Consider the following 17,860-nt stretch of genomic DNA (forward strand, 5'->3'; position numbering starts at 1 on the left):
TTTCTCCGCCTTCGAGTTTTCGAGAAGGAGAAGATTCATAGTGCATCGGGTGTGTGCGTGCGTGTGGATCCTTGGATTAGTCACCTCTGCGGAGGTGGATACCAAGTAAAATAAACCGGGTTAGCGTTGATCTCTGTCTTTCTCTTTTATATTTTTGCTTCCGCTAATCTCTGTGCAGAGAAAGATCAAGAAAAATCGAGAAACGCTATTCACCCCCCTCTAGCTATTCAACCGATCCTAACACAATATACTCACCGGAACATAAGCCTCCCCGCTAGTCTAGTCGAAGGAAGCGTGAGTCTGACTGACTAGATTAAAGTGCGAGTGAACTCGAGTCAGCCCAGTATATGCGACGGGGTTTATGTCTGAGAGGACGGCTATTTAATGATGAAACTAAGAGAGAGATAGGACTTCGAGAAATGCAGGGCACGGTAGAGATAATTGACTCAAGTAGTTAGTACGAAGCCAACTGACTCGAGTAGTCGGTATGAAGTTGATTGACTCGAGTAGTCGGTATGAAGTTGATTGACTCGAGTAGTCGGTATGGAGCTGGCCGACTGCGGAGGAATCATAATCGGAATAAGGAGTCGGAGTCGGATGAAGGAAGGGTCGGACTCGGACTAAGAAGGAGTCGGACTCGGACCAAGGAAGAGTCAGAGTCGGACTAAGGAGGAGTCGGACTCGGACCAAAGAAGAGTCGGATGATTCTGTATGAGGAGTCTGACTCCTTGCAGTGCTCGATCGAGGGGATCGACGTCAAAATACGATTTTGACCGAGTGGATATGGGACCCGACTCGGATGATAAAAAGGACTCGAGTAAGACACTTGAGTGCCGACAAGATAACCAGAAGGATCAATGCTTGATCTGTCTCTTACTCAGTCTACTAGCTATTTATTACTGATTGCTGTTGGAATTTTCACTGTCAAAGAAAAGTTAATTCTTCTAACCAATAGATACGTGTGCTCGAGAAAATCTTGACAGATTCATCGTACGATTACCAGATAAATTGGTAAGTGACGCATGGAGCTGGCAGCCGGATGCGTGGAGTGGTGCAGTAGAGGTACGTGGAGTCGGATGATGGCTGAAGTTGATATTACCCTACAGACAGCTATTGGCGTCGGCCGAGCAAAGAGTTGACTCGGGAGGGGGTGTAGTTTGGATCCGGACACCGCTGGTAGAACTCGACACCTGCGTGGTAGTCGAGCAGGCTGCCAAGCGCTGCAGGAGTTGGCTGTGCCATGAATCAACCGCGCATGGCTGACGGCCGTGAAGAGTCGGCAATCGGCAAGGGTAGACGCACGAGCACTCGGCACTAGCTGTCAAAAATTTTACGCTGGCAGTGGAGCACTCGGTCGAGCCGGCATTGGGCAGTGGAGTACTCGGCAGGGCACATGTCGGGCTGTCGGTATCGGCCGAGCAAGATATGGACTCGGGAGTGGGCGCGCACGAGTCAGCCTTTAGTGACCACGCAAAGTCGGCAGTTGGGAGGGAGCCGGTGTGCGATGGCAGCAACCGGTATGTCGTGGTCGTGGTTGGCGTGCGGTGTAGTGGCTGGAAGAGTGATGCGTGTTGGTGGAGCAGGGCGACTGCCGGCTCGGCAGTTAGTTGTGGCGGGCGCGCGGAGTCGGGGGAGGATCGTGACGGTGAAGTCAGGTACGTCGCTGATGGCTGTGAGGAGTCGGCAGTGAGGGACTCGCGTGTGAAGACTCGGGAAAGCAACGCGTAGCCGATCATGGCGGTAGGCGGCGATAGGAATGGTGAACGCACATTGCGTGGTGGACTCGGGAAGCCGCCGTGTCATGCTCCAAGGAGTCGGCAGACGTGGCAGCGTTTGCAACCATCAGCGAGGCGTGCGCAGGCTGGCAGCCGACCTGCGTGTTGCGTGCAGTCGGTCTGCGTGTTGCGTGCAGTCGGTCTTGATTGTGAGATGGGCTCTTAAGTTTTTCTTCTCCCTCCTCCCGGTGCCAGCTCCATGGAGCTAGCGGGTAACGCCGGTGTAGAGAGTTGATCGGGACAAGCCTTTTCTGAAGCGGCGGAGGGAACTCCATGGCTCCGAAGCAAGACGAGAGGTGGAGGTGCGGCGGTGCTGGTTGTGCCCGCCAGGCCCTGCGCCACCGCCGTCCGGCGACTTGCGGAGCTTGGAGCGCGCTGTTGCCAGCTAGATGGAAGGTATGGAGGATGAGGATCTTGGAGGCGCTGTGACTGCCAAGGAGCTGCTGTGCTGGGGGTGAAAGGCCAGTGTCCCCACTCCTCCTGGCTGTCGGAGCTCCACCAGCTGTCCCGGGCTGGATTTAGACGGAGCAAGAGCCTGTACCGAGGGATCCTGGGTGCGGCAGAGACACGCGGACCATGAGACGGGTTGCTGGGTGGCAAAGGAGGAGTCCAAGGCTTCGGTGCGCCGGTCCGTACACGCCGGATGTCCCGCAGCTGCTGTACGGGGCGTGGAGGCTCTCATCGTGCTCAAGTGTGGTTTCTCCTTATCTAACACGTGCCGCCGGCTGGGAGAACCTCCCACTTGTGTCTGCCGGCTTCCTCTCCAGAGAATCAGTGGGGAGGTGAGTACGGCTGCAGGCGGGCAGGTTTCGAGCTCCGTGTTGATGGACAGGAAAGGACGCGCAGCTGGCCTGCTCAGCCAGACCTGGCAGCAACAGGTCTGGAAATCGGCTTGGGTACGCGGGCCATATCTTCAACGGGTTGCTGCCAATTAATCCATACAGCTGATGTGTTGGGGCTTAGTCAAGAAATTGGCTGGGATAGGCTGCCCTCTGGGCCGTGCTACCGCGGTGAAGCTGAGCGGGCTAGGTGAGAATGTGGAAGCCATCCGCGTGAGGCAGCGACTGGAACGGTAGAAGAGCTGTGTTGACCACCCCGTGTCCTTGTGTTAGCTGATTCTAGCAGCGTCTGATAGGGGGAAGGAACCTCCTACCGGGCAGCTGGACTTGATCAGCGATGTGGCGGGCATGTGCGACATGACGGAGAGTACAGTTTTAACCACGTTTCAGATGCAACCCCCGCTTGGGCTGCGGCTTCGACGATTTTGTGTGATGTAGGTGTCCACCGACATGTTGTGATTGTGTGTGTCTTTCCAAAGAGAGTCTTGTCTTGTCTCACTGGACAACAATCACATGCACGTGGTTTTCTTTTGCTCGGCGTGAACTGTAGTATGATTAAAATTGGTCATGACAAGATGGGTCAAGCTAAAGCTACTTTAGCAGTCTTGTCTTTGTGGTCTAAGCTCTTAGTCTTACATGGTGTACGAGTTGGGTGGGCGCTGCCCTCATAGAAGGATTAAATACTTAAGAGTGACCCCTTACCATAAACCCAGCTTATGGGCAGTGAGATTTTACTTGGTGCTAAGCCGCTGGCTAAGCTCGGTCAGGCCAACTTACATGCGTCGATTGTAATTTTGTCTCCTCAACCAATCTTGTCTAGTCTCTGGACCTGTGCTTAAACTTATCTTTATTGGTTTTGTCAAGTATAGTAATTGTCCACGTGAGGACTTGATTGGCCATTGCTTTTGGATTCCTTTGCAGATTAGGTGAGGGATTTGTTTTGTTTTGTTTCGCATTTCTTCTTGCCGAGCTCGGCACCAATCTCGGTCGCCCCATGGGTGTGTCACGTCGAGCGACGCGGGAAGGTGTCAGTGACAAGCCGACAGCAGCCAAGTCAGGAGCTCGACAAGGAACAGTTGTTATGCGTGAACAGCTAGGGAACGCAATAAGGTCGAGAGCTCGGCAATACTTGAGAAGGAGGTCGGCGTGACAGAAGATTCGTGCGGACTCGGCCCAAGGCAGTGGTGTCGCCAACCGACAACTCAGTGTGTGATGGCTTTAGTCGGCGAGTCGGCAGATGCAGGAGTCGTGTGTCGGCCGAACAGAGGTGTTGCAAGGTCAGGGATGATGGCAATAGTCGGCAGTGACATCCGACAGGCATGTCAAGCACAGTGAACTCGAGTGACACGGGTCCATGGACAACCAGCTGATAGAGGTAAGGGGAGGCGGCAGAGAAGGACTCGAGTATGTGTCTGGCAACCGATCGTGAGGAGTCGTCAGTGGCAAAGGGGTTGTTGCCTGGGGTTGACTCGGGGACAATGGGAGTCGGACAGAGAATTTTTACTCGAGAAGTCGACTTGTGCAGTTTCGCAATGATAGTTGACAGTCGGGCGGAGGCAGCACGCGGCTCGTGATAATAAAAATCTACCTTGAGTATGATCATAATGTCTTTTGTGAGTGTGAGTGGAAAATGAAACTGACATTTTCAGTGTCATGCTTGGTCATGCCACGTAAACCGAAGCAGTCCTTGGACCATAATCCAAGTTTGCAATTACACTCCTACACTATTTACTTTTATGGTGCATGAGAGTTGTATTCAGCCTCGGAGCCTAATCCCGAGTGCCAAGGGACTCGGCAGCACAAAGAATTCAGGCGGACGAATCGAGTCGGAAGGAATAAACAACGCCAGCCGCCCTATCAGGAAGTCGACCGAGCGTCGAGTTTTTAGAGATGACCAGGGTCGGCCGAGCCCTAGGAGGAGTCGGTCGACAATGTTTTGACACACTAAGGCACAAGCTATTGAGGCGATAGAAGGGTGAGGTTAGCTTCCAGTCGAGCTGGAGCTAGCTAAACAAATCACTATAAAATTGACTTTAACAGAGTCGAAGGAGGAGAAGTCACCTGGAGTCCGAGGGGATAGAGGAGGTAATAGCCGAAGTTAGAATACCTCAGAGTGCCATGATTAAATTTTATCCGCCTGGCGATAATAGCCCAAGGAAATAGAGCTCGGTTCACAATTATATCCGAGTCGGGAGAGGATGAATCCCGAGAAGAGCAATTATTGAAGGAATTCCCTAGCCCGAGACCAAGAATAGTCTTCGAGACGCCAGGATCCGAAACCAGGGAATATGTAGCTCAATCCACGACTATGCCCGAGTCGGGAGAGATTGGATCCTGAAAAGGACAATTGCTGATAGAGACGGTCCGAGACCATAATGAACTTGCAAAGGGTAATTACCGATGGAGATCCCGACTACGTCCTAGTCGGGAGAGGTTAAACCCTGTAAAGGGTAATTGCCGATGGAGATGTTCCGAGACTAGAGATCATTAGTCATAAAGAGAGTATATTGAGGTACTAGGGCGAGATGCCGAGATGAGGTGCCAGCAGGGGATGAGATGGCCGAAATACTTAGATGGATGGCTGAGTGACTTGGACTGAGAGACTGAGTAACCTGGATGAGTGACAGAGTGGGCGGGCTGACAAAGTTGCCGAGTGGCAATATGGCCGAGCCGACAGAGTTGTCGAGAAAGGCTGAGTGAGGCTGAGTGAGTGGCCAACTGACTGAACAGAAGGGCCGAATGACTGAGTAAAGTGACCGAATGACTGAGTAGAGTGGCCGACTGACTGAGCAGAATGACCGAATGACTGAGTAGAGTGGCCAACTGACTGAGCAGAATGGCCGAATGACTGAGTAGAGTGGCCAACTGACTGAGCAGAATGGCCCGACTGACTAGAGCAGAGTGACTGAGCAGATGGCCGAAATGAAGTCTCTGAAGCCGAGATGGCGGCAGAGAGACCGAGTGCTCATAGGATTAAGCTAAGCCACTGAATGAATGTGGCCAAGAGGGCTGTAGAGAAGCTGAGTGCTCGGAAGATTGAATTGAGCCACTGAATACATAAAGTCGAGAGGCCGAGAGACTGAGAGGTTGAATTTGAGCTCGATCCCGACTATGTCTGAGTCGGGAGATTGAAGTGAAGAGGGCGATGGCGTAGGTCCGAGACCCAATTCGTCCGATTGAGGGAGAGTAATGTCGATGGAGTAGGTCCGAGACCTAATTATTTGTCGATGGAGTAGGTCCGAGACCACCAGAATTGAGCTCGACCTTGGCTATGTCCGAGCCGAAGGGAGGTTGAACCCTGAAAAGGGCAATTGCTGATGGAGTAGGTCCGAGACCACCAGAATTGAGCTCGACCTTGGCTATGTCCGAGCCAAAGGGAGGTTGAACCCTGAAAAGGGCAATTGCTGATGGAGTAGGTCCGAGACCAGAATTGAGCTCGACCTTGGCTATGTCCGAGCCGAAGGGAGAGTTGAACCCTGAAAAGGGCAATTGCTGATGGAGCTAGGTCCGAGACCTGAATTGAGCTCGACCCTTGTCGACACGGGGGAGGTTGCGGTTGCGGTAGGAGATGCCCTGCAAAAAGCATATGCGTCAGGACCAGAATACGATGCAGTCATGTGTACCAGGATTGCTCCTTTTGACATGCTCCTTTCGACGTAGCACGAAGTCGCAGGGCTGAGGAGACGGTAAAACTGTAGGCCGAGCCATTGAGAGGTCCGTCGGTAAGATGTGGGAGAGGTCAGCCGAACGCAGGAGAAGGTCGGCCGAAATGTGGTAGAGGTTCCTTGGGGTCGAGCAGCCTATCAGTTCAGCCGGGCTAGGCTTGACCTTGGGCCTAATGGGTCTGGAGGCCTAGGGATGGGCCTGAAGGGCTGGAGCTGATAACTTGGAGCTTGAATAACCGGATCTTAGTGGGCCGGGCCAGGGTGGGCCTAATGGCTTGGGTCTGATGGGACCTGATGGATGGATCCTGATGGGCTTGGGGGATGGGCCTTGCAGGCCCAAGTAACCGCGCGTGCCAGCGGTGGTGGGGGCTTCGACGGAAAAGAACGAGGTCTCGAGGGGTCAGCTGGTACCTGCGGTTGCTGCCCGGAGATTGCTAAGACGGCAGCGGCCACCGCCCCGTCGAAAATCTTCCTGCGTCATGGTGAGAAGGCGAGGCTGAGGGGGTTCGTCCGTCGGCATCTCAAATCCGGACTAAGTGGTTTCCCACAGACGGCGCCAAATTATGTTCCGGTTGAGAACTGCTCCTGGACACGTCACCGGACCTAGCTCGCCGTGGAAGTGGAGCAGGAGGAAGGGAGGAGAGCGATGCGAGCTTCAAGGGCTTCAAGACCACCACGCCGAGGAAGGAGATAGGACCAGCCACCTGGAGGCCCTGAAACATCACCGGAGAAAGAGGTCATCCTGGCGCCGGGGAGTCCCCGGACGGCCACTCCGACGCTCAAGTCAGCCCAGTCAGGAGGAAGAAGATGAACAGTACAGTAAAACTGTAATGAAATACTGTAATAAAAGGAAATGCTCAGCCCATAAAAGATAAGGAGAATGAGAGAGAGAGGGAGCGGAGCCCGGAGAGCGGAGCTCAGAGCCGCAGAGAGAGAGAGAGAGAGATCCCCCCTTTTCGAATACCTTCTTCCTCCCTTTATACATCAAGAGCTCCCTTGAAAGTATGACCAGTTCTGACAAAGCATGGTCTTGAGAAGACAACCAATCACATCCGCATTTAATGCTTGGTTAGGTTATTCATTGGAGAGAGAGAGAGCGTCCTGACAAGTGACCTCTCCCATTAATGCTTGACACAGTTGTTTAATAATAGAGAGAGAAGACCCTTTCTGAAAAGTCACATCCTTCTGACAAGGCATGTGGTCCTTAAGAAGATCTTGATAAGACCTTTCTTGATATGATATGATATGAATGGAGGTGGGCTGTGCCGAGTGGAATTGGCAGAATTGAGCTGAGTGTTGAGTGGCCTGGGTGGAGGTGCCGGATGGCAGTGCTGAGCTGCCGGATGATAGTGCTGAGCTGCCGGATAGCAGTGCTGAGCTGCCGGGTAGCAGTGCTGAGCTGCCGGATAGCAGTGCTGAGCTGCCGGATAGCAGTGCTGAGCTGCCGGGTAGCAGTGCTGAGCTGCCGGGTAGCAGTGCTGAGCTGCCGGATAGCAGTGCTGAGCTGAACTAGCAGTGCTGAGCTGCCGACTGAGCAGAACTGAATTATACCGAGCCGAATGAGCCAAGTCCTAGAGGGGGGCTATAACACCCATGTGGCCGAATGGGCGATTCGGAGGCGCGACCGAAGGGATAACTTGACTTCTTTAGGCCTTTAGGGATAGACAGTGACGGGAGCCGACCGAACCCATGGGTGAGGCCCGAATTAGACTCGAGTCAAGTCTGGGTCCTCCAATATACTCACCGGAACAATTAAGAAGTACATTGATAAATTGAAGAGAGAATCATGATTCATGTCTCCAACATATCAACTCCCATGCCAAGTCGTCAATGAATTGACGATCTCATGCCCGAAGGAGTCACACATACACCAACAACAACAAAAATTACTCCCAGACATTATCATATTTAAGTCCCTCCATCATCACATCTTAGCATCGCCTAAGAAAAAGATGATTATGTTGTACTTTTGCAGGCTGGTGAAAGGACAAATGAAGGATAATTTATGCAGATCAAAGCAGAGTAGCAAAACTCTCAAATCCCTGTTAAAGAAGCTTAAAGTATCAATTCTGAACATGTCACATGTCTGATCCTCCCTAAACCACCAGCTTAGCTAGCTAGTTTTAACAACAATTATAGAGAATACAGAAGAATTGGAAGGGATGAAAAAAGAGAGAGAGATTAATCCAGCATTTTTTATTTCAAAATTCTATTGACATAGTGACACCATCAAGTGATTTTGGACCTGAAAATGGTTATCGAGAAGAGGAAGCATGATCAACCGGCTGATCAAATTCTACCCCAACTACCACCACTTGGCGTTCCCTCATCTCAGCCCCCTCATCGACACCACTACCACCGAAATTCCCAGGCCATCCCTCATCAGTTGCCTTCCCGGCGCTGGTGCTCGTCCGGCATATCGGACACACCGAGCACTTGAGCAGCCAAGAGTCGACACACTGAGCATGGAAGCTATGCCTGCATGGTGGAAGCAACCTGCACCTGTCGCCCACCTCGAAGCTCTCCAAACACACAGCACAATCCACTGTGCCACTCATCTTCTCGTCAGCCTCGAATTCAAAGCAAGGAAGCTTCTCCAGTTCAGCTGGCGTCAAGCCCCTCCTCCTTTCATTATCAGGCCTTGCCATGGTCCTGAAGCCCCTTTGGAATGCTCTCCCAACGATACAGAGATGGATCAGCACCAGCACACCGATGCCCACAAATAGCAGCACGACCGAGATGAGGATGGCCATCACCATGATCTGTGTGGCAAAGCTCAAAGCCTTGGTGTTCATCCCTTAGTTGCGACTCCCTCTTTGTCTAGATCTTCCTCCTCAAGAAACTTAATCTCGAAACACGCAGAAGAAAACAAAAGAGAAGGAATATCTATTTAAAATACCTACTTGTCACAAAAAATTGAGAACTAGAAAGATTCTCCTCCTCTCGGAGCTCAAGGAAAAACACTGGATTTTAGCAAAAATGATCAGGAACAAGATATGTTGACTTGAGGGGATATTTATTCTTTTATATAATTGGGTGTTGATCTACGAAACATGGTGCATTGGAAAGGGATGTGGCAGCAAACTATTCATCTCCTCAAATATACCTACCATTAAGTCTGTTGGCCTTTACTTGTCTTATGCTGAACTCTTCTTTTGGAGGACAATCTAAATGGTTGAGAGATTGATGGGTCAGCAGCAGGCGATCATAGGATCAGCTTGAACAATCTGTTCTTACAATTGGATCAGGTCATGTCTCTGTCAGTTGGCAGATTCCCTGATTTTGAAATGCCAACCTTCTTGGCTTGAGAGGTCCAACTACCATCCTAATATTAATGTTATTCAGTATCTGCCTTCTTTAGACTTGGAATTGATACAATAGGTGTTTAATTTCTTGAAACAATTTGTAAACCAGATTTAAAAATTACAATTAGTTTCAAAAGATTATGCAGAACAACAATAATATTTAACCAAAAAATAAGTAGATGTTGTGACAGGCATGGATTCACGTTTTCGATCTCTAGTAAAAGGAAAGTAAAAAAAAATTGTAACTGGAAATGAAACCATCTTTGATTGAGTTTTTAGTTGTCTAGTGAGAATAATGGTGTAGTTATCTCTTTTTTCTTAATCGTGTCTTCGTTTTGAAAAGCCTCCGTAGAAAGTTAATCCAGATCAAACGTCTAATTAAGGTTTCTTTTCCTTTGTTGACTTTTATTAAACCCATGAGTTATTTGTTTGTCAAGTTCTTATCATTGAGCTTATATACTTTTTTAATCAATCATAAAAGCTTAGTCTGGTCCTTTCCGTGTTCCTACATGAAAACAAGATAGTTTAGTATGATTTGTTTCTGCTAGAAGTTGGATGCTGGCTATCCACTTAGTCTTCATTAATATCTTGATAGATACTTCCACTAGCATTTATTTTCTTGGTGAGGATCCTTAAAATTAAGTTTCTCCTAGGAACAAATCTTAATTTTTTTTATCAAATTGTTGATCAAATTAGTGTAAGACGGTAAAGAGCGATAGATGGAATAAAATAAAAGACAATAATATAATATTAGAGCATACACCGGATTTATTTAGTTCACACTCTTCAGCATGCTACTTCAAGATCTCTGTCTCAAACATGAGCCACTATCTTTCTCTTTTTTGAAAATCTTCTGATAGCGGATATGTCATGTCTGAAGAGACTACTGGTTCGAAAAATTCAAATAGCATCTCCCCTGTAACAATTCAAAATCCCTGCTACAATATAGTAACGCCCGCCCTTACGTGGGCCCTTGACGGACGCTACAGTTCTACTTTTCATTTCATTACATTCATTCAACTATCATATACGAAAACTAAAACTTTACTTTGCAGCGGAAACATTAACACTATTTACAAACAGAAGTTCATATATGATAAATAAACACTAACCTAATAATAACAATAAGGACTAACCTAGGTTGCATGGCAATTCTAGATTACAAAGTTCCAAACATGATAATTAAATTACTGAACATAATAATTAAGACATTGTTTAACATGCATATATAAAATTAATTGCATGGCCGAGGCTTGGTCAAGTCACCACCACACACATCTTCTCAGCCCTGTCCTGCTGCCTCCCATTGCTTAGTACCTGTTAACTGGATCTGCAATATAAGGAAAGTATCTATAAGCATAAAGCTTAGTAAGTTCCTTTCCTACTCACAAAATCCAAACGTTACATAACATCATAACATTAAAGCATAACAGCATATCAACATTTCTTAAACATGCATAATCAATCATTTGACATTCACATCGTATACATGCAACATAGTAATCATTTTGCCTTTTTGGAAAATATTTAACGTAATAGATAAACATAATCATCATCATTTTGGGGTCCCTGGCTTGTACCCATTCATTCATCATCTTGCTAGGCCCGTACTTTAGACCATCGGCCTAGCGACATCTTGAAGCCCATCTCCTACTAGGTCCGTACACCAGACCGTCGACCTAGGGTACTAGGTCCGTACACCAGACCGTCGACCTAGGGGCACTAGGTCCGTACACCAGACCGTCGACCTAGGGGCATCTTGGAGCCCATCCCTTACTAGGCCCGTACTTTAGACCATCGACCTAGGGGCGTTCTTAAGGTGCCCATCCCTTGGATCCCTTTCGGGTCCCGGTACAAGCCATTCCTTTAAAGTAAAATACTTTTATACTTTTCCTTTTTCCATTATAGCATGAATGTTCCATAACATCTTCCTTCATTCATAGTGAACATTCACGTTCTATATATTACATACATTCGACATAAGGTATCATCTATGATCCTATGTCTAGCAACATTGAACTATAACATAACCCTCCGGTTACCAATATTGAATCCTATTTTGATTCACCTTAACCTTTCTTTAGGGAAATCAAGCTTCTTAGTTATGTTATAATAGCTTTCAACCTCGTCCGAACCCTATAGGCATGACCCGACCAGTACAGACGGCTTAATCAGTCCATGGGTCAACTTTAGTTCACTGTAATCGATCAGACAATCGATTCTAGGTTTACGGGGTCACAGTAGGCTTGGTAATCGATCAACCGATCGATTACAGCCTCGTAATCGATCAACCGATCGATTACGGCCTCTTAATCGATCGGGTGATCGATTAAGAGTCGCGAATTCCGTTCCTCAATAAAGCATGTAATCGATCGGGCGATCGATTACCCCTAATGGTAATCGATTTCCCGGTCGATTACCTACCCTTCTGTTCTACGGTTTTGTTTACTGAAATCTCCTACGTGTTCTTATACAATTCCTACCACCATCTACCTTAAATACATTCCATTCGTAATCATACAACATGTTATACAGATCATACCATGACAACAAAGAAACTAAAACATGCAGAACCTAAACCATATGAGAAAAGATCTTTCTAAAATCTAAAACAGCTTCGAAAACATGCTAACAGATTCTAAAACTTGCCTGCTTAAAACCTTTTTAATGTGAACCATAACCTACATGAAGATCGTGACATACATACAGAGCTATTATACTGCAGGTGAGGGAACTTACCGGTCCTCGAGATTCCTAACTCTTATACCCGACCAAAAGCTAAATCCTTCCTCCAAACCCTTGCCGCAGATCTCCGGAACTGGGTGAACGTTGGACGCCTTCGGCCAGAGGAACACCAAGAACAAAGAGGAGAAAGGAAAAACCTATTCTCGGTGAGGAGGAGGGGTTTATAAAGGGAAGAGAGAAGTTATCTCCATAACTCCCCACTACTCCCACTTCCTAACCCACTACTTATCTCTTCGTTTGGTTAATTGTCATTTCATAAACTCTTAGCCTTAAGTGACATTTCCCTTATTCTCTTCATAATCATAACGTGCTAGTTCTAGTGGCTAACTCATGTTTCTCTTGGGTTTGCTTCTTCCTTGAGGTCCAAGGTTCAATCCTTGGCACCTCCATTTCTTTTCCCTTTTCTTTTTTTTTTTTTTTGCAAAACCCACCTAAGATAGCCCTTCCAGATCCACGTTTTACCGGGTGTTACAATTCCCCCTTCCTTATAAAAAGTTCGTCCTCGAACTTTAGACTAATCCCTGATACCTTTGTTTCATATCATTCACATATTCCTAGGTGGCTATTTTAAATCGTTAACTTAATCATAGGACCTTCACTAAGGGCCTCTCTTTGTTCCTTAGCATTTTGACTTCTCGATCTGATATCTAAATAGATCGACTTTCATAACTTAGGTCCTCTTGAACTTGCAATCTAAATCTTATGCTGACAGAAAAATAAATAATCTGACCTGCGATTAGCTGTCGAAGCATTCGCCACATCCTCATTGGCGAGAGAGAAAACCCTTGCATTCGTTGCCACTGGAGGGGCCTCCAACCTTCCTTGGTTCATTTGGGGACCTTCCAGTGCAGCCTGCATATAATGCAGTTGTGCAGGTGCATTCTGATACTGTATTTGCTGCAGAGGGGGTGCCTGAACTTTGGTAGGGCAGTCCTTTACTCTATGCCCTTCCAGTCCACAGCCGAAACATCTATTCGTGCCCTGGTAGCACACCCCAGGATGCATCCTCCCACATGTGGTACACATAGGGATCTTGGCCTGCTTATGCACTGGACCATCTTTAGAGTTGTTCCCTTGCTTTCTTTTACCATTGTGGTTTCCTTCCCCGGTATTCTGAGTTTTCTGGTCCCCTAATTGAGCTTGACCCTTTCCTTCATTCAGCGCCTTCTTTTGCTGATTAATATTATTCAAAGTAGTGCTCAGTAATCAGGGCACTACTGAACAGCTCCTCGGTGGTCTGCGGTTTATTGACACCGCCCGCCACGTTCAGAGCTATCTCGGGTCGGAGCATTTTCAGCATAAGTCTGAACCTTTTCTTTCCGTTCTGACCAACTCGGGACATAGGCGAGCTAGCCGGTTGAATCTTTTAACAGCCTCGCTAACTGATAGTTCGCCTTGTCGGAACTCCATGAATTCATCGTAATGCTTGTTCGTAACCCGCATATGGAAGAACTCTTCGAAGAATTCTGATTCGAAGTCCTTCCATCCCATCTCATTCACGGGTCTCTTAGCCTTAACCCGATCCCACCACATTCTGGCATCACCAGAAAGGCAGAATGACGCACATTTGACCTTTTCGTGCTCTGGCCAGTCTAGTAGCTCCACAATACTCTCTACAGTTTTGAACCATGCTTGTGCATCCCACGGTTCACTAGTACCAGAAAAGTTCTCTGGCTTCAACTTTTGCCACTGGATGAGGTACGCCTCCTGTCTTACTACCGTCGAGGTTGCTGGTGGAACCGATGGAGCAGGCGGTGCCACTGGTGCAGTAGCAGGATTATCTTGTTGATTTGCCGTTAAGGTGTTGATAATCCGTTGCTGCTCCGCAACTTGTTGCTGAAGCTGAGTGATGACTTGCATCAAGTCCGGTGGCGGTACTTCTATATTTGCTTCCTGATTCCTATCTCTTCTAATTTGGCCCCTTAGCTGGTCTCTCATCTCGCCGAGACTGAGGTCATCATCCTGCTCAGTATTAGCACGTCTTCTAGCCATCTATTCATACACGACGAGTATACCAAAGTAAACTTCATATATATATCTATGAACCTGTCTAAGTCGAGAATTCTTCTTTTACTATGCATAAGGGACGGATAAAGCCAAAGGTAAAGTTAATATTCTATCAAAATCTCGCATCTATTTAACATGTGTAACCATGCCTACTTAAAACCATTTTCTAGGCTACTCATAATAGCTAGGTGACTTAAGCATCCTTCTTAAGACTAATAATCATAAGCAACTCTAACCTACAATCATACTAATCATAAAAGAAAGTAAAGCATAAGTATACTTTCTTACTTGGAAGCGGCAGGATGCAGGCTTGATGTGTGTGTAGTGAGATAGACAACTGCTCTGATACCATTCTGTAACGCCCGCCCTTACGTGGGCCCTTGACGGACGCTACAGTTCTACTTTCTTTCATTCATTCTTATAAATAATCACATACGAAAAACCACGAATCGCAGCGGAAAATAAAACTATATTCATGGCAGGAATTTCATATGTAATATATAAAACTTATAGTGCATGCATTGTCTAAACCTTAAGTTCTAGTTATCAACTTCTAAGCATAGCATAAACATTCAATCATGGAAACATCCAGACATGCACATAAAATTCGTAATCATTAAGTTGCCAGGATCTCTGTCAAGTCACCCCACACACATCTTTATCAGCCCTTTCCTGCTGCTTCCTCATGCTTAATGGCCACTACATGGATCTGCAACATAAGAAAGTAAGACTATAAGCACGAATGCTTAGTAAGCTCCTTTCCTACTCACAAAAACCAACCGTCTCATTAAGCATAGCATTTACATAAATCATGCACATACATTAACATTACTTAAAGCATATAAACATGTCATTTTCATAAGCATAGCATTGGCATAAACATATACTTTCCATCCGCATTAACATCTTAAGCATACAATGATGAAAATGCTTTTTAAAACTTATTATCATAATAGATAAATATAATCATCATCATTATTTGGGGTCCCCGGCTTGTACCCATTCATTCATCATCTTGCTAGGCCCGTACTTTAGACCATCGGCCTAGCGACATCTTGAAGCCCATCTCCTACTAGGTCCGTACACCAGACCGTCGACCTAGGGTACTAGGTCCGTACACCAGACCGTCGACCTAGGGGCACTAGGTCCGTACACCAGACCGTCGACCTAGGGGCATCTTGGAGCCCATCCCTTACTAGGCCCGTACTTTAGACCATCGACCTAGGGGCGTTCTTTAGGTGCCCATCCCTTGGATCCCTTTTAGGTTCCGGTACAAGCCGTGCCTTTAAAGTAAAATAATGCTTTACATACTTCCTTTACATTTCCATTATGAATGTTCTTTTCATTTCCTTATCATGGCATAATGAACATTCATGCATCATTTTCATTTCATTTCATATAGCATGATACATCATAGCATAATCTCATTATATAGTCTTGGGATGAGATAAGACATAACATCATGGATAACATTATTTAAACCCTACTTTGATCACCCTAATCTTCCTTAAGGTGGTCGAACATTTATAGGGTTCTAAAACATGGTATATCATTTCATTTCATTCGAACCTGTTTGAATACAATTAACTATTATACTTGAAACCCTCATTCAACTAACCCTAATTTCTTAGGATTAGAGTTATTCTTAGGGTTCTTAACATAGACCTGATCTCATTGGTTACATTCAACATATCTTTTAAGCCCTAATCTAGGTTTGGTTGAACTTTATAACATGCTGGCATAAGATTAAACCTTAAACTAACCAAACCAGAAGGCTTAATCGATCAGATGATCGATTTCATAACTATGGTCTTCACAGCGAGCTCCGTAATCGATCAACTGATCGATTACAGCCCCGTAATCGATCAGCTGATCGATTACGGATCCTTAATCGATCAGTGGATCGATTAAGGATCGCTAATTCCATTCCTCGTTAAACCGTGTAATCGATCAACCGATCGATTACACCTCATGGTAATCGATCAACTAATCGATTACCAGGCTTTCTGTTCTACTGTTCCCTACGTTCTGTCTGTTCTAGGTTAACTGTAAACATACTCATCCTCCTCTAATTCATGCATACCAAACCCTAACATAATTCCATAAGAGATAAGCTTTATCCTACATACAAAGAACAGTCTATAACATACACACGTGAACTTCTATTTATCAATCGTAACCATTATGTCACAGGTGAGGGAGACTTACTTCGTTCTTGAGTTTCTAGTCTTTACCCTACACGAAATCCCTTTGTGTCCCCTTACTTCTGCTCCTTGCTCTCCCTAAGTCCTCCAAGCCCTTGCTTTGATCCCTTGTCTTGAAACCTTGGTGAAGGAAGAACCTCCAAGCAGCAACAACTCTCGGCCAAGAGAAGAGAAGAGAATGGCAAGAGGGGGAGAAAGCTTCGTGAGCCAAAGATGGGATTTTGGTGAGGAGAGGGGCTTATAAGGAGAGGTGAATAGCAGTTACAACTCAACGTGTAATAACTTCCCTCATAACTTCACGTAGTAAAGCCCCATAACTTCACGTAGTAAAGCCACGACGTTTGGTTATATGCCCTCTCATAAACTCTCAGCCTTAAGTAACGTTTCCCTTATCATCTTCATAACTGAAACATGCTAGATCTAGTGGCTAACTCCTGTTTCTCTTGGGTTTGTTTCTTCCTTGAGGTCCAAGGTTCAATCCTTGGCCTCTCCATTTCTTTTCCCTTTTCTTTTTGCAAAACCCACCTAAGGTAGCCCTTCAAGATCCATGTTTTACCGGGTGTTACATCTATAGTGGAGCAATCGACTGATGGGAGAAGGTAGTTGACTGATAAGTGAAAATCAACCCAACAACAATCTTATAAAAGAGGGTTTCAAGGAATATTGAAGAGGTTGATTTTTGAGGGTTTGAGGATGAAGTGTGCTGCATTTCCGAACCAACAAGAGGCATCCTAAAGCAACCAACATCGATTAAAAGCAAATTTTGTGTAAAGTAGTTTACTTTATTGTATTTGCTTTATATCTTGTATTACTTATATTTGTTGTAAGAAATAACTTTAAGAGACTTTTCTACCTTCGGAAGATATCTGATAAGGAGAAGGTTTAGTAGTGGTAGTATCTCTAGGACTAGGCCTTGTAGTAAGAACCGAAGATTCTGAATCAAGTAAAATCTCAGTTTGTTGTATATGTGTATGTTTACATTGTTTTATATTTTTATCTTCCACTGTGTATTAACATTTTGTAAACGAGCACTACTATCGAATGAATGAATCGAAAGTAGATATTCACCTACCCACTAGTTCGTACTGGTCCCATCATGATCTATGGGTTAAATGTACATGACTTGTACATTAGCTTTTCCTTAATTGGTCAATACAAAATCTATATAATTTGATAATGCTTTGCTCATTTAGATGCACCATATTAGTGTTGGGACCGTTACGTTTGCTATAGGAGGGGGGGGGGGGGGTAAATAGCAACTTTCACTCTTGCTTACAAAATCGTTAGCGGAAGCACAAGACAAAAGCAAAATGAAATTAA

General features: G+C 46.2%; 1 protein-coding gene across 1 annotated transcript; it reads right to left on the reverse strand.

Moving 5' to 3' along the window:
* Positions 1–8,401: 8,401 nt before the first annotated feature.
* On the reverse strand, positions 8,402–9,254 carry LOC141844559 (RING-H2 finger protein ATL2-like). Its single transcript, XM_074732596.1, has one exon. It carries the CDS (start codon positions 9,072–9,074, stop codon positions 8,535–8,537), a length of 540 nt encoding a protein of 179 aa, XP_074588697.1. The 5' UTR covers positions 9,075–9,254; the 3' UTR covers positions 8,402–8,534.
* Between the last annotated feature and the right edge of the window lie 8,606 nt (positions 9,255–17,860).

Source organism: Curcuma longa, chromosome 13, assembly GCF_044706935.1.
Source record: "Curcuma longa cultivar G26 ecotype Majalengka, Jawa Barat chromosome 13, ITB_CL_G26_1.1, whole genome shotgun sequence".
Classification (NCBI taxonomy): Eukaryota; Viridiplantae; Streptophyta; class Magnoliopsida; order Zingiberales; family Zingiberaceae; genus Curcuma; species Curcuma longa.